Below are 18,094 nucleotides of genomic sequence, written 5' to 3'. Positions count from 1 at the left end.
CAGAGAAATCAAGGCTAGATTTCAAATATCTAAATAAAATTTTACATAAACCACCTCCCAAAACCAACTACATCACAATACATACTAAATTAGTTCTTTCTTTACATGAACCTTCCAACCTAAATTTTTTTTAAAAACCTATGCATACTTACAAAGTAAGACTTGCACACTAATAAAACATTGGAAACGATTCATTTATAAGGCAGCTGATAGCTAGCCAGAATTCTACCACAAGCATTTCAAAATCCTTCTAACATGGACAGCTAAGTGGTACCAGTGAATGAGAACCCAAATTCAAATCTGGTCTCAAGATGCTTTTTTTTTTTTTTTTTACTACTAGCAGTGATTGGGCAAGTCACTTATCTCCAATTGTCTTGCCACTCCCTATCCCACCCAAAAAAATTTCCTTCTAATATGTTAGTTATGGAGCAGATATAGATCATAATAACTTGATAAGATGATTAATTTTAGATCCAAAGGCTTATAAAAATAGTCTCTCGATCAAGAGAACTCCACAAGCATTCCAATTTAAATTCATCTTCTGTATATCCTTAAGAACCAGGTAGCTAAATATGATCACAATGATATAATGTAATAATGCTTAAGATGAACAAGCATTTCAGGGAAAAATTCCCACATACTCTGAACCTGATAAAGCAAATCTAGATGTTTTTATTTTTTATTTATTTTAAAACAATTTGCCAAGACTGGAATGAGAGATAAATAGAAGGCACAACAATTTTGCTGTTTTTTTGTTTTGTTTTGTTTTTTTACAAATACAAACTAAAACATGAAAAAAAAAAACTCCCTACTTCAATAAAAAATTTTTTCCACAAATTCAGGAAAAGCGTTTTGTTGAAGAGTTGAATTCTACACATTTAAAACTTATCCCACAATCCAAAATTCCAAGTGGTAAAAACAGTAGTTTAGAATTCATTTTTGTGTGATCACGTATCAAAAGAAAAAAAAAAAAGTTCTATGAATACCCTTTATTCCGTTTTTTTAACCATGCCACAGAGAAAAGTATGACTGTCAATTTTTCCTGTGGCAACAACTCCAAACCAGAGAGTAGTCATGGCCCTCCAATGAACAACTGGGGTTTTTTCCTGCCCTCAAAATGTTTGCCAAATCCTGGGTTTATGACAGATTCTTGGAACACGTGGAAAAGGAAAAAGAAAATTATTCCAATATCAGTTATAAGCAAAAAATATAGTCCTTTCGGATAAAACCACTGTTGGAAAAAGAAGAAAAAAATCTAGTCCGTATATTTGAGGTGAGCAAGGAATTTCAGTTTTTTTTTTCTTCTTTTAAAATTGACTTTTCCTAAAATATTGTTCCACAAAACTGGAATTGGGGACAAGGACTTAGAGGGGCACTGGGGAATGAAAACAGCACACACATACACACACACAAACACAAACAAACACACACACACACACAAACACACACACCCAAAAAGAAAAAGAAAAAAAAACCATTAACAAACAAAAAAGGGCCTGAAATTGTATCAAACGTAGGCAGTCTATATAACAGGCTAGGGTCACATTCCAAGATACCCAAGGCTGAAATTCACAACGCTGCAGGAGCAAAGATTTGTGCCATCATGTGAAGATCTGTGCCAAATTCATTGACGTTGACCAATCCCCCTTCCAGCTCCAAATCCTGGTTTCTGGGACATTCCTCCACGAGGAGGCCCTCTTATTCCACCACCTAGCCCACTACGTGGGCCTCCTGGTCCACGTGGTCTGTTATCTCGACGATCACCTTCTCTGGCAGCTCGCGTCTTCTTTTCCTCCACATTTAAACGCACCTCACCTCTGAACATGATGGGCTGTAAAAGTTAAAAGAGATTTCTAAAATTACAGTTCCTGATTGCCACCAAATTTTGAACATTTAAGTTAGATAAAAATGCAACATGTTTGTTCTAAAAGCTCACTTATAAGCTGGCTGTTTAGAATCAGAATTTCAGAATTCAGCAAAATAAAATGTAGTTGACTTTTTACATTAATATTTTACATTTCTATAGCACCTTGATTTCCAAAGAACTTTGGTTTCCATTCCTAGGCTAGCCCTAAAAAGTCTTTATCCCATACAACAGCCAAAAATGGCCTCAAGAGGCACATGTTCACCTTTTCAGCTGCCACAAAAGATAAACTATAAGAGGTCTGGAGGACAAACACTGAGCTATTTAAGGATGAAAAAAGCTAAGCTTATGAAAGATCTAATTTGTTTTAACATACAAATAGGAAAAGAAAAGTTAAAATAGGCTCGATTTATTCATTTTTATAAATAAAATTGATACTGAAAAGAGTATATAAAGAAATTTCTGATTAAAACTTATCCACAAATAAATGGATTATCTTGAAGAGTACTATGCTTTGACACAAAGTTTTCTTTTAAAGTAGGACCTAGATGATCATTTGCCAAATATCTTTTTTTTTTTAATTATTAGCTTTTTATTTATAAGTTATATGCATGGGTAATTTTACAGCATTGACAACTGCCAAATCTTTTGTTCCAATTTTTCCCCTCCTTCCCCCCATCCCCTCCCCCAAATGGCAGGTTCACTAATACATGTTAAATATGTTAAAGTATAAATTAAATACAATATAAATATACATGTCCAAACAGTTATTTTGCTGTACAGAAAGAAATGGACTTTGAAATAGTGTACTATTAGCCTGGGAAGGAAATAAAAAATGCAGGCGGACAAAAATAGAGGGACTGGGAATTCTATGTAATGGTTCATAATCATCTCCCAGAGTTCTTTAGCTGGGTATAGCTGGTTCAGATTATTACTGCTCTATTGGAACTGATTTGGTTCATCTCATTGCTGCAGATGGACACGTCCATCAGAATTGATCATCATACAATACTGCTGTTGAAGTGTATAATGATCTCTTGGTCCTGCTCATTTCACTCAACATTGCCAAATATCTTTTAGAGGAAATCAGGTTTATGTCATCTTTAAGGTCTCTTCCAATTCCAAGATTCTATTACTTTCAGAAACATTTATCAAGTGCCTGAGAACCCATGTAGACAAAGCATTGTATTGGGTACCAGATAAAGATAATGAAGACACTACTGCTGTACTGTCAAGGATTTGTAATCCAGAAGGTAATATGATCAAAATCTTTTGCATTAAGAATGAATTAAATCATTAAAATTATAAGGTAAGTACAAATGTATATATACACAGAGGAGGAAAGAACCTTTTACCAATGGAGATGGGAATTAAGAATGGCATCTTCATTTTCCTAACCGAGGAGAACATGAACTATATAAGCAACAGAGAGAAAGAAATTATTTTCTAACTTTGTCAGGATGCCCCTAAGACTATCCTAACAAGGGAAAATAAGACAAATAGATTGATCCTAAAATGAGTTTATTATTAGAAGGGGGAATTATCAAACTTTGCTGAAAAGCAACTTTTTAAAAAACCATGATATTTATAGTAACATATGATCTGACTTAATGGGCACTTAAGTGGGAGACACCAAGGAGGTTCAATGGGTTCTGCCATTAAGCTATGAGTGACAATGGACATATTATATTACATCTATACTTTGGATCTGATGAGTAAAATGAATGTTGGACTGCAGGAACCCTCCAACTTAGGATAATATGGTCTAATGTAGCCAACAGCTATCTAAAAGAATTTTTTTTTTTTGGTGAAGTGGGGTTAAATGACTTGCTTAGGGTCACACAGCTACTGTTAAGTGTGAAGCTGTATTTGAATTCAGATCCTCCTGACTTCAGGGACAGTGGTTCTACCCATTGCACCATCTAGCTGCTCCTACCTTAAAGTATTTTAAGTACTGCTCTTACTATACACTGAGGGAATATTAAATAGAAAGGCAATGAAGGGAGAAAAAGTTGTTTCTTAATTAATGGAATTCTATAAATGTGAGATTACCATATTATTTAGTCTAATTTCCTCCAGTGCTGAGAAACTGGGGTGATGCTTGTTCACGCCTAGCATTTTGCAGACTGAGCCAAGTCACTGTAATAGATATTACCATTTTGAAGTACTACCAGTTTCCAAAACCTCCATTATTTACAATTGTGCTTCTTTTAATTAAAAAAGAACCAGAAATAAAATGTATAAGGACAAATACAAAATTTGCAGCAATTCACTGCAACAAATTTGGCTTCATTTTTCTATTGGTTGCTGAAACTATTAAGAAAAAATATACAATATAATCTCCTGCTAAAAACAATAGTTTTTCTAAGAAATTTTTATGCATATATAAATACAAAAGACAAAACAATGTGTCAGCTCTGTGATATAAATATTCTCTCCTGACACTAAATTAATTTTCCTAATTGAAGTGTTGGATTATTGTACAGAAGTTTTCCTATAGGGAACTATCTTTACACCCAAAGTAGTATTTTCTAGTCTCCAGTAACTTATTCAAATAATGAAATTATATTAGTCTTTCCTTCCTCTGACCTACCATAATGCCTAGTATCTTCTTATTTCCACATTATATCTACTTATTATTTATACACAACTATGCCCTAAGCTAAAGGACAAGATTTTGGAATGAATGTGGTAGTATTTCTTAACATCTTGGTTTTTAAATATACAAAAAAATCATTCTTATATAATCATCATTTGCAAAATATAATAGAGGTATTTTTTAATATTGTAATACCTTTTTCACTTGGAAAAAAGGTATTAAAGAGATCAAAAATGGAATTCAGCAGTCACGTGGTCAAATCTAACATGAAAAATGAATGTTTTCATAAAATGAGTCATGAATATATTTAAACAAAACACACATTACCAATACACCATGATTCCTTAGAAATACAATATTATATGTATGCATATATTGGATTTAACATATTTCTACTATGTGTTTAACATATATTGGATGGGGAAGGCACGGGGGAAGAGGGAGAAAATTGGAACACAAGGTTTTGTAAGGATTAATGTTAAAGTATTATCTACACATGTTTTGAAAAATAAAAAGCATGAAAAAAAAAGAAATACAATATTATAAGTATGAAATAGTCTTACTCTGCTGCCAAGGATCTTCTGAACTGGCTCTGGGTCATCAAACACCACAAAACCAAAATTGGGTAACTTTCCACCACTATTAATTCGAAGTTCCACAACATTCCCATAACCTTTGAACGAAACACAGAAACCTTCGGTCATTTGTTAGGCCTGTTGTTATGCCAAGAGAACTTACACTTTCAACCCAACTTCACACAATTCAGTAACCTACTTTGGAAGAAATCTTTTAGTTCTGCTTTGTCCACATCGTGTGGAAGATTTCCAACAAAAAGCTGGTGACTGTCTGGATATCTCACAATTCTCCTCGTATCCATATCACCCTGTTCACCACCTTCACGGACTTGAAAAGAAACAAAATACTTCAAGTTATATTAAAAAAAAGAAATCAATAAAAGCATGTACTGATTTCAATAGTTATTATATCGTAATTAAAGGTTCTAACCAACAATTATTTTTAAAAAGGAAAAAACTCACTTATCTAATCTGAAACACAAAAATAATAACCTTTATGACAAACCATACTTCCTAAAGTCCTCTTACTTGGTCTGGGTCCCCTCTGAGGTGGGATATTAGTTCGTTGTTCTCTCACTCTCTGGTCTCTCTGGGGCCTCTGTGGTGGTGTCTGAGATTCCGGTTTTGATTCTGGACGAGCCTGAATTTAAAACAATTCAATTTGTATGTAATTAAAACAAATGTCACCATATTAAAATTACTAATATAAGTTATCTGCTACAATCTTTGCACCATTTTCTACCTCTACCCTAGAGAGCCAAAAAAGGAATGCTTGTAAAAGCCAAATCAAGAATAAAAGTATCCAAACCTGTGAAGCTGGTACTTTAACAACATGAGGTGGTATCCCAGACACGGGAACAGCTCCACTAGGTGGAAGGTTCTTACTGGTCACAGATGCCCAGGAAAACGTCTAAAGGAAATTATATAAACAAAGAAAGATCAGTCATAATATATGCAACTTTACATAAATTGTCTTTTTTTTTCCTTTAGAAGCAGATATTTCCATGTAACAAGTTTATATGCTCCCCATTCCAGCTTTCAATATTGTTTTTCAGCCTTAAGAGTCCCAAACATAGATAATACTAGCTAAACAATCTTAAAATGACAGTGGTCACAATGTTTTCTGCTTTGGGACAGAACTGTTTCATTAAAAGTAACAAACCATAATGAGAAAAAAAGTTTCATTCTAGAATTCAGATAAATCCTCTTCCAATATTGAACTAGTCAAAGGGAAAGATGGGGAGGAATAATAAGGAGGAAATAGGCCTCAAGGGGAAAATCAATACAAGACATTCAACCAAAACAAAACTGCAGATGAAATAAATGTGCCACATACATATAGAGGGAAATTAAAAAGGAGGGAGATGGGGAAACAATAACTACATTCCCCTAACAAAGGAGAGTCCAAGGGCTAAAATTTTAATAGGGTGATATGAATTAGTAAAACAGCTATGGGTATTGAATACTGAAAACAGCCCAAATACAGAACAAGGACAAGGACAATGTGATAATCGTGAATATGACGACAATCCACCAAATGAAGTTAAAAGAAAATAAAAAGGTGAAGGACATGGTTATAAGCTGTGATAAACTTATAAAATCCTCATGAAGTTACCCGAGTTTCATATATCATATACCATCATGGCTTATTACCTCACATCTTGAAAAGTAACAAAGATGACAATATGGGAGTAGTCAATATTGGGGGCAGCTATATGGAAGATAGGCATCATCAGTATATTGTTAGTGGAATTGTGAATCAGCACAGCCATTTATGAAAACAATTTGGAATTATGCAAATAAAGCAATTAAAATGTCCATACATAAAATGTCCAGAGATTTATTTCAATGCCAGCCTTATACTACAAGGAAGCAATTGATAAGTCCAAATATAGATCAAAATAATTATAGCAACATTTTTTGGTAATAGTAAATTAACTTTTTTTAAAAAGTGCCCATCAATTGGGAGATGACTAAATAAACTGTAGTACACCAATGTAATGGAATATCACTGTACAGTTAAGAAATAACAAATATTATGAATAAGAAAAACATGGAAAGATTTACATGAAGTAAAAGAACTAAGCAGAGTCAAATAGAACTAAGCAAAGCCTACACATACACACATATACACATACACACACACACACACACACACACACACACACACACACACACATACACACAAAATAATTGCGTTTAAAAGAAAAATCAAGAACTCTAAAATTGGCTGTTATAAATTTATAAATAAGCAACAGCTCCAAAGAAGAGATGAGATGTCCCATTCTATTCTTTTGTAGAGGTGGAGAGGTCCCCAGTTACAATAAATTAAACATTTTTTAGACATTTTTAATGAGTTAAACAGTTCTTATTTTTCTTCCTTTATTACCCATGTTTAAAAAATTATTTGTTATATAAGACGATTTCTGAAAGGAAATAGCAGAGGAATATAGAGGATTTTTATGATATTTTTAAGATATTTTAAGCAACTTGAGTTTTGTTATCAGACAGGCAGAACTCTTAAGAATTTAATATGAAGAAAATTTCACTAAAAATTTGTTCATATAGACTATAAAAATTACTGGATCACTAAAAATAGATGTTGTAAATTTCCTTACTCTTAAGTCCTCCTGTGCTGCTGGAGCAGAATCTACAGGCACAGGAGATGAGCTCTTTTGTGTCTCCTCAGATACAGGCTCTTCCAAAACTGGTTCAGACTTTTCTTCATGAATTTCAGGTTCAGCTTCTTGCTCAGGTTCTGGTTCCGGCTCTGGTTCTGGCTCCACAACAGGCTCCTCTAGGTGCTCCTCCAGATCATTGCTTATAATGTGAAACAACAAGAAGTCATTCCATTTCTTAAAGTTCAACAGTAAAGTTGTCTTACCTTAGTTCTAAGATTTTGACCCTAATCATGAACCAAAAACAGTAATAATTCTCCAGAAGACTGGAAAATAGGAGAAAAATCAGTGAATTTTTTTGTTAATGTTTGTTGTGTGGGTTTTTTAAAAATAGCTTATTTTTCCAAATACATGCAAAAATAGTTTTCGACATTCACCTTTGCAAAACCTTGTTTCAGATTTTTCTCCTTCCAGTTCCCCCTTCCCTTTTCCAGACAGCAATCCAATATAGGTTTGTTGATTTGTATTTAAACTTGAAATATATAAGAGTCTTTATCCTTTTCCTTTTCCAATATAGTATGTATGTACTATGCACAACTGTGCATCATTATAAACATTACGGAAAAAGCATTTTATAACCATTAAAAATTGGATCAATTAGATGTCAAAAACAATGAGTCATTCAGCAGTCCTGCCTTATAATATTTAATTCTTCTATTATTGTCATTCTGCTGTTTCTTCCGATTAGATTCTAACTAAGCTCAAGAAGACAAAGCATTTAACACATCATAATGCTCAATAACTGAACTGTGACTGAACACATGGGAGTATTGTCCCTTAACCATTTTATCTTTACATTGGCAAACGTAGTTTTGCTTTCATTTAAGTAAGACAAAAATAAGACATAATGAAAGTATTATCTATTTTATAACAACAGCAATTCACATTTAGATTGTCCTTTAGGTTTGTCAATTTCCCACAACTTCTCATAACCTATGAGGTATAGAGTTCAAATATTTTCCATGTTAAAAATGAGGAAATCTGAGCCTTTGAAAGATTAAGTAACTTGTCTATTGTAAACAGCCAGGAGATATCCCAGAGATGAGGCAGAGAGGTGATGCAGTAGATAGCTTGTCAGCCCTAGACTCCTCAGGAGGACTCATTTTCAAATCTGGCCTTAATGACTATACGATCCTGGGCAAGTCACCTAATATTGTTTGTCTCAGTTCTTCATCTGTAAAATAAGCTAGTGAAGGAAAAGGAAACCATTCCAGTATCTTTGCAAGAAAACCCCAAAAGGGGTCACGAAGAGTTGGGCAGGACTAAAACAATTAACCAGCAATTCCAGGGGTAGGAAATGAACCTTCCTCTAGCTCCAAGTCTTTCATCTATTATTCATTGTTGCCTTGTCTCTTAACCATTTATAAAATATAAATTCAAGATTATTTTACCGTTCAGAGCTCAAAGTACTGTTTTCTTTCTTAGAAAAATCTAGAGATTATAGAACCTATGATTCTAAGATTTGTTTGTAAATTCCTACTACAATATGAGAAAATTAACTTTAGAGATCAGGTTCTACTTAGTTCTAAGAAAGTTTTTTTACCTGACAGTCTGGTCATAAAAAGTTCCAGAGTCATCAGCAACTACTTCAGGAGTCTGCTGTCTTTCTTCTGGTTCTTCTACTTCTTCCTCAGATTCTATTTTGGGGAATAAGATTAAAATAATTATGCTACTATTCAATCAAAACATGTTAAAGACATATCTGAAGAAAATTAAGTCAAAAAATGTGCAACATATGAGAAAGCAATCCTAATTATCAGATCCTTTATAATCAAAGTTTTAGCTCTTTGTGGAAGCATCCTCCAGTGGAAATCAATTTTACTAAATTACAGAATTTACAAGATAGAGCCCAGAATATATGGTATAATGCCTGGCCTCTTTTTTTATGTATAAAGTCCCTTGCCTTCAAAATAAAAACGAGTAAGATGGAATAAATCATCTTATACCTCTCAACTAGGAATTACTCGTATCAAAAAGACCACACAAAAACCTACTAGATGGTCTTGTCATATGGACCCAGCTGTGTGCTAGTGAATATTTAACTAACAACTGGTTTTCTAGGAGGAGAAATGCATAAATAAGTACACTTTTTGGGGGGAGAAAGTGTAAAGGTTGAAGAAATCATGGTTACATTTGAGATTACATTTGAATTCAGGTGCTCCTGGACTTCACTACACCATCTAGCTGCCCTAGTATACACTTTTAAGTTTAATTTGCATTATTGCTATTTTTATTCATCACTTTCTTAAATCTGGGCAAACCCTTATTTGTAGGTTTACCAATTTTCAAGGTGTAAAATACTGTTAACAATTAGCTCCCATGAGTTAATCATAAGTTGATTAACAGTAAAGCTCCTGCCCCATTCAAATAAAATAGAATGCTTTTTTCTTCAGGTAAATGTAAAGACAAAAGTTTCAAAAAGTGATCAATGAACTAAAAATGCTAGCCTCCTATGTAACAGTCCCAAGACACTACTGATAGTTGACCAATAAATTGACATATAAAAATAAAAGTCAGTACATAATTTTTTTTTTTTTTACCTTCTTGGGGTTCAGTGACAAAACCACCAAAAACCTCATCTTGGTACCGGAAGATGTCATTATGAACGTAGAATTTGTTTGCAACAGAACCCTGAAAGGCAAAAGGGCAAAGGCATTCACTTACTTAGCTGGCATTTTAAGAACTTGACCATCTGATAACAGATCTGATAACAGATAACAAGAACTGACTGAAATGAATTTACACCATTCTTTAAAAGACTGAAGGTAAAAACCTATTATGCTCAATACTATAAACACTAGCAGAATTCTAAATGTGTTTTTAAAAAAACACAAGCATCAATACTTCTTGAATACTACATGTTAACATCCTTACAGATCTATAATCTATATTTAAGATTCCTTAAATTAAAAATAGGGTTTGCATGGACACAAGCACCCAGAAACAAATTCGGTTTACGGTCACCAGCAGTAATGAGAGTGGTTAACATGAAGTCTTCCCAAAGAAATTCAAAAAAGGCCAGTGACAAAAGGTTAAATAAGGAAAACAGTGAAAGCTGACTTCAAAATTAGTAGGCTCAGAGAGCAGTGATAACACAGGTTGTACTAGAGTAAGAGGTAACAGTGATGTCCTGGTATCTTCAAAAATGAGTCATACAGTCTACAAGAAGTAACTGATAACACCAGCAGTGAAAAATTAAAGGGCAGTGACATTCTAGTATGCAGTTGGATAGAACAGCAACAAAATCCTAACTAGCTATAGGCAAGCCCCAAAGAAGACCACATACGGCTGGATATATCCACAGGAAGGACTCAGGTGGCGGAATAGGTCAGTAAGAAGGGTTCATGCCTATCTTTTATTCTGTTTTGATAGAACTCTCTCAATTTTGCTAAAAGAATAAGAAGATGGAAGTTATTGTGCTGTGAAGCTCATATTTGATACTGGCCACTCTATAGTAAGATTATTGGTGATCAGGGTTGGAAGTGAAATGTTATAGCCAGAAATCAAGAAAACAGTAGAGGAACCCTGAGGTAGTATGAATTAACTTTATTCTCAGGCAAGATGATTTCGAACCCAGATAACTATGAACAATTTGGGCACAAGAGAAACAAAAAAGTTTTAGGTTTTTGACTAAAAGCTTCAAAGACCCCAGGGAATTTCCCTTTTATCTTTTAATCTCCTCAGAAAAGGGCTTTTCTCATTCCTTTTTATCAGTTGTTGGACATGGTTTATGTCAAGACTTAATTGTTGCATCTCAATCCCCTGGTTCTAAGGAATCCATTAAAGTAGAATTGGGACCCATGATCTGGACAGTACTTTATAATTAGCTATTCTGGAGATCTAGTAAAATGGAGAATTTATTATAAGTGAATGTCAAGCCTTAAAACTTCCTCTATGCTGAAACTTAAAAGCAGTACCATGAAAACAATTTTTTTAAGTGCAATGAGTTGTGTTCAATTCATTCTTGGTCTCACCTGTAAATAAGAATATTGACAAACTGGAATATTGGCTAAGAGATTATAATAGTAGGAAGTCCTTCAAAATCTGTTCTGTAAGAACAGGGTCATAAGAAGGAAAGTACATACCCACAAGTAAGAGGACAAACTAACAGAAAACTCTCCAAATATCTGAAAGGCTATCACATAAAAAAATTACAATTCTATATAGCCCCAAAGAACAGAATTAAGACTACGGTAGGCAAATTACATGGAGAATACCAGCCCAAAACGTCAATAACTTTCAACTACTTAGAGGTGCCAACCAATGAAACTGGAGGTCTTACATTGAGTTTTCCTTGACAAAAAATATTCAATTCTACAAATGTCTTGTTACAGGTAAAGGATTCAATGCTTCTATCTTACAATTTTATATTTCCAATTTTATTTAATTTACCTATTGTTTACCAATGGAAAAAACCCAAGACAATGGACTGAAGTAACAAATCAGACAAGTATTAAAAAAAAAGACTGAGATAAACCAAACAAGAGGGGAAAAAAAAGATAAATAACATGGTTATTATTAAAGTACAACTTGTGAGGGATTAAGTAATCTTAAAAGTCCTTTTTTTTACTAGTTGTGTGCCAATTCACTATGTCTTTAAGATTTGAGATTATCACCTATTAAAAGTGACCATTCATATCAATACATACCTCTGGTGCAAGTACAAATGTCTGCATGAATCTCCGAAATGCTTGATTATTATTAGACAGCAATCCCATCACCTGGACCACAACACCATCATTGAGAGTAGCATGAGCATCCACGTGACGAATCTTGGTGTGACAATTTGTAAAGTTTTGGGACATCACCTTTCGATGGATTTCCTAAATTAGAACCCAAACAGTGAGTCAAGCATAATTTAAATGTTATTTAAATTACTTAAATTAATTTAAATTAATTTCCCTTTGCAAGTTTATAGTTCCAAATACACCGTTCTTTCTCTTCTTTCTTGTTTTGCTTTAACTAAGAAAATTCTATTATCTGAGGCTAAAAGCCTTAATAATTTCACTACGGTAATAGCTTCCTTTGCCTAATCTCCCATGTTTCTACCCTACTTCAAGGCCTACCTAAAATGCCAACTTGTCTTTTGTTTTCCAATCTGATTCCTTCCACTCATGTTTTTATTATATCCTTATATAGAAATCACACTTAGCCCAAATAACTTCTAAGCTAGACAAGGGCAGGAATTTTATTTATCATTTTGCATATAGTACAATGAACATATAGTACATTGCACAACTGGCACTGAATGAACAAAAATTAACATTTTCTAGAATTTCTAGAATTATCCAAAAGCTAAGAAAAACAACCCCAAAACTAAGACTATTATGAAACTTGCATAAACAAATTATCCTGCAATTATTTTGATTTAAAGATTTCCTCCTTCTAAATAATCCACGCCAATAAATTCTGGTCAATTTAAAAGCAAGTCTACTTAGATATTTGTCACAATTTTACATTTTGTTATGAAGCTATTTGATTTAACAGTAATCTAAGGAAAAAATTGACAGTTTTAAAATACGTACTTTTTGTCCATAGACAGCATCAGCTGGTTTCCCATTGGAATCTAAACCTCCATGGACATAAGATGAGTTCTTTCCATAAAACCTGTAAAAGAGTACATGATGATCCTCAAAAATCTTGCTTAACTTTTTATTCTTAAAACCTGCCCCAATTATCCAAGTTTTTTAAAAAGTATAGTCTTGTAGTTTTATTTATTTTTTTGTAAAGAACTAGTGCCTTTTTGATTGATATAGTCCTCAAGCAGGTCACACTTAAGAATTTTTTTTAAGTGCATAAAGTGGCTATTTACCATTTAGGAAGCACTTTCCTCCACAGCCATACAAATCAGTAAAAATATTACCCTAATAGTACAGATGAGGAAACAAAAGTTTAAAGTTACTCCGAACAAGTGACAGATAATTCAAAGATCTTTCTAATGCATCATGACACCTCTACTGGCCAAAAGGGAATACATTCTGCATTCTCTAATTGTCCAGTTTAACAAAAAAGAATGCCTACCTATGCAGCATGTCTGGTGCCTGGTTCAGCAGAGTATAATACTGTCTCACAAATTCCCGCCCGACCAGCAGGGGACTTGGCTTCTCCATAACCATCTCTTTGGTCAACTGCAACCTATGAAAAAAAAAAAAAAAAAGCCAAATCTAATTTGTATTTATTCTAAATTAAGAAGGGATATGTAATAACTTCAAAACACAAAACAGATCAGATGATATTCAACCAAAAATAAAAGCAATTAAATCCCACTTAAGTCTAGAGATTACTTTAGAAGATCAACTGTGTGCTCAGTGGGCTTTTCACTTTCTATTCTCTCTGAAATCACTAACCAGCAACCATAAGAAAAACTCAAGGTTAAGAAGAAAAATAAATTATTCTTACAAGTTTTGTAGTGACATTAGCCAACATACTAATAAAAGGAATTTTTTTTAAAAAATGTTTAAGGTTAGAATGAAACTGAAACTAATTAAAATAAAATTTAAAGCTACAAGTTAAACTCCATATTAATTTAAGAAAATTCAGCTGCAAAATGTAGGCTAGAAGGAAAAATATTTTTTGTTGTCCTGTGATTAGGTTGTTTTATAATATTGTACAGGATTTATGGGGCAATAGTATAACATGAGGAGATAACACTTGGAGGACTGCCATAAGAAAGCAAACAACCTGTTGGTTGGTGGGTTGGTTAAGAGTAGGACCATAACCAAATTAAAATTGAAAGGAAAAAAGCTTTCAAATAAATAAGAAAAAACTTTCTAAATAAGGAAAGTCATAGAACAATAAGATGACTTACCTCAGGAAGTAATAAATCTTCTATTACTGCAAGTGTTCAAATAAAAGCTAGATTGGACGAAGCTAACTTTTTCATTCAAAGATTCTATGTGTGTGTGTGTGTGTGTGTGTGTGTATAGTATATATACACATTTATTTATCAATGAAGAAAAAAAATACAACTAGCCTAGATTTACATAAAAATAGATTTACAAAATTGCAAAAATTACAAATTTTCAAAAATAGAGCTAAATATATTTACAAATAAAAATTCTTAGAAATGGTACACAATTTCTGTAGAACTGAAGGTGAAGCTCACTTAAAGAACAACAATCCAGTATAGACAGACGAATATTAACATTCTGAAGAAAAATAAAAACCATTTGGTCACAAAAATCGATCATACTTTTTGACCCAGCAATTCCTTTGCTTTGGATTCTATTCCCTCCCACAAAAAATCTTTTTCTTCCTTCCTCCCATCCCTTTTCTCTCTCATGCACTCTCTCTTGCATGCACGCACAATCACACACACACAGGGGAAAACCTTATCTGTATAAATGTTCAAGGCTAATTCATTTGTAATGTCACCCCAAAAATGGAAACACTACACTGAAAAGTGGAAGAATGGCTAAATTACAGTATATGCATTTAAGAAAATACTGTGGCTAATTTAAAAAAATAAAAATAAATATTGAAACCTAAAAGGAAATATGTAAATTAAATAAGCAAAATCACAGTTGAATACTAATGGGGAAAGGAACAAGTTGAATACTAATGGAGGAGAAGGAAAAGCAGGACCAAAAATTTCTGATAGGGCAAGTCTTTTCTTATTTAATAATTCCTTTGGTTCTGCCTCATTAAATACTGAGTTATTTTGAGTATTGTGTTTTAATGACAGGCTTATTGATAAATTTTAACATTTTTAGCTAGTAGCATTATTTAAAAAATAAGGATTTCAACCTACATCATTTTTTCAAAAGCATATGCAAATTTAAGTTCAATGTAAGTATAAAAAAATGAACAAAAGGATCAAAGGATTTCTATATCCAACTGTGATTTAAATCACACATGGAAAAAAGTTAATTCTTTATCCATGCTACATATGAAATAGAAGTATTTAAGAACTGGTTACAAATGGTAGTAAATTATTTTTAAAATCATTTCTATTCAATAATAATCTATAAGGAAGCCTGAACAAAAGAATTAACTATTTTTATGTATATAGCACTATCAACCAAATGTCCTAGTTCAGATAGACTTATAATTCTCTTCTAAACCTAATTTTCAAGATTTTTATTTTTATATACATACTAACTAGAATATATATGTACACACATATAAATGTTTCTTTTACCAATGACTTTTATGCAACACTGGAAATTAAAATGACTTCAAAAATGTAGGACACCTTTTGATTCCCAAGAAAGAATTTAACTAAAAACCAGTATTATCCTGCCTATCCTTCCTCTACATTTCCTCACATTGAAAACCATAGACATGTATACCCCCTGTGAACTATTCATCTTATAATTTTATTTCATCTAAATACCTGGTGGTGGAGAAAGTTTGCTTTAACAACTCTTACTGAATAAGCACAAGACACATACTCCTACACAAAGAAAAGATAGTAACTATTCTTAAGTTGAGGTGTTTTGAAGGTGGGGGGGAGGAGAGGTTTGCCCAGAAAGACTTGTAACATTCATCAATAGAAAGGTCCCACTTTTTTATGAATATGCCAAAATATTTATAAGCACTTTTTTGCAGAGGAAGAAGTGAAATTCAAGATGTCAATTGATTAGGGAATGTCTCAACAAACTGTGATACATGAATGTGATAGTCCATAGGGAGATATTGAAGACTCAAACTGATACAATGCCAATTAAAGAAAACTACAAAAGAAAGTATCAGATTCTACACCAACAGGCAAGCTCTCCCACCAAAAACCCTATTAAGTCTTGGCAAGGCATGGCTCCAAAAGAATATACTTTCCTTTCATTCTTTGAAGAGCTGATAATGTGACAGAAAACACAGCTCATTACTATTGGACTTGATTGACATATTCAGTTCTGTTGAACTACTTATCTTGTTCTTTATATATATATATATATATATAATATATGGAAGAAAAGGAGGGAAATGAAGGTGATATAAAGATTAACAAAAAGTTTTATGGTTGGTATATATATGATATGTGGGGCTAAAATACCTTAATTGTGATACTCAGATAAGCACCTGAAACTGGGAAACAAGATTCTGCTTTAATTATAGATTCGAAGCTATTGAACTTTAAGATTACTCTCATAGTCATTTAGCAGTCTAACAAAGAAAAATTAATCGTCATAGAAATAAATAGGAAAACTGCAAACAGGATGACCACTCCATGTTTCCCCTTCCTATCCAGTGGAAGAGTAAGAAAATGTTAATTTGGTAATCTTTTTTCTCCTAAACAGTTTAGTAGTGGTGGGGAATAAAGGAAAATCTTCACAAAATTTTCAAGACCAAATTAAGATTATTATTCTACATACATCAAGTGTCAAAAGTGCATTAAAAAAAAAAACCTGAATAGAACCAAAAGCTCAACTTAAGTATTTTATAGGAAGCTTTGAAGAGGGTAGCTCAATTATCATTATCTACTTAACAGATGAGAAAACCAAGATATTTCAAAGGCAAAGTGAATCGCCCAAGATATTCTTAACTGGCAGAGCTTTAATGCTTACTAGCCAGTCAATATTCTTTCCCCATCATCATCATGTCTCTCAAATGCAAATAGCAAGTAATCCACTCCTACTAAAATGTCCTCAGCTTCCTAAAATGGCTGAAAGGAATTATTTAATTCATCTAACATTCTAAAAATTGAATATGAACACAAGTAATACTTTAATTCAAGTGGTAGCACCTTGAATTTAAAATATAAGTTAAAAGAGAGAAAATAAATTTATACTACCTAATTATTTTCCTCCTAGATGAAAAGATTCAGCCTAAAAAGCCTTAACTCAGTTAACTTTTGACCAAGCAGTTTACAGAATGGTTTGAGTTATTTGATCCATTCCTAATATTCTGTTGAGAAAAAACCTAAGTGCTTTAAAAAAATTTTTTTTCCAAGCATAAAATAACTACTCAGGAGAACTTAATTCAAACTAAAAGCATACTAAGCTCTTACTACCCAAGTTCTTTTGCTGTTCTTTAGAAGAGGTGTGTGTGTGTATATATATATATAAATCTATTACTGTATGTTAAAGAAGATATATTTAATTTTTAAAAGAAGCAAAACAACTGTGCATACCCTTGACCCAGCAGTGTATCTCTACTGGATCTGTATCCCAAAGAGATCATAAAAAAGGAAAAAAACTCCACATGTGCAAAAATGTTTTTGTAGTGGCAAGGAACTAGAAACTGAGTGGATGTCCATCAGTTGGGGAATGGCTGGGTTATGATTATATACACATATATATCATGAATATTATGGAATATTATTGTTCTATAAGAAATGATCAGCAGGATGATTTCAGAAAGACCTGGAGACACTTACATGAATTTATACTAAGTGAAGTGAGCAGAACCAAGAGAACATTATATACAGCAACAACAAACT

General features: G+C 32.9%; 1 protein-coding gene across 3 annotated transcripts in view; it reads right to left on the bottom strand.

Moving 5' to 3' along the window:
* Nucleotides 1-649: 649 nt before the first annotated feature.
* The window catches only part of G3BP1 (G3BP stress granule assembly factor 1), a 32,439-nt gene continuing 14,994 nt past the window's right edge, over nucleotides 650-18,094 (bottom strand). For 2 of the 3 annotated variants that reach the window (XM_051978747.1, XM_051978748.1), the window contains exons 2-12: nucleotides 13,738-13,851; nucleotides 13,242-13,323; nucleotides 12,366-12,539; nucleotides 10,257-10,347; nucleotides 9,260-9,353; nucleotides 7,657-7,858; nucleotides 5,847-5,948; nucleotides 5,567-5,678; nucleotides 5,238-5,366; nucleotides 5,027-5,157; nucleotides 650-1,831 (exon numbers count right to left, since the gene is read on the bottom strand). In XM_051978747.1, coding sequence (XP_051834707.1) covers nucleotides 1,625-1,831; nucleotides 5,027-5,157; nucleotides 5,238-5,366; nucleotides 5,567-5,678; nucleotides 5,847-5,948; nucleotides 7,657-7,858; nucleotides 9,260-9,353; nucleotides 10,257-10,347; nucleotides 12,366-12,539; nucleotides 13,242-13,323; nucleotides 13,738-13,832 — 1,419 coding nt within the window. In that variant the 5' untranslated portion in view covers nucleotides 13,833-13,851 and the 3' untranslated portion in view covers nucleotides 650-1,624. The remainder of the gene's footprint in view (nucleotides 1,832-5,026; nucleotides 5,158-5,237; nucleotides 5,367-5,566; nucleotides 5,679-5,846; nucleotides 5,949-7,656; nucleotides 7,859-9,259; nucleotides 9,354-10,256; nucleotides 10,348-12,365; nucleotides 12,540-13,241; nucleotides 13,324-13,737; nucleotides 13,852-18,094) is intronic. The other variant, XM_051978749.1, reaches the window with a different exon arrangement.

Source organism: Antechinus flavipes, chromosome 2 (assembly GCF_016432865.1).
Source record: "Antechinus flavipes isolate AdamAnt ecotype Samford, QLD, Australia chromosome 2, AdamAnt_v2, whole genome shotgun sequence".
NCBI classification, from domain to species: Eukaryota; Metazoa; Chordata; class Mammalia; order Dasyuromorphia; family Dasyuridae; genus Antechinus; species Antechinus flavipes.
The sequence above is the reverse complement of the archived record's forward strand: the minus strand, read 5'-3'. Positions and strand labels throughout refer to the sequence as shown.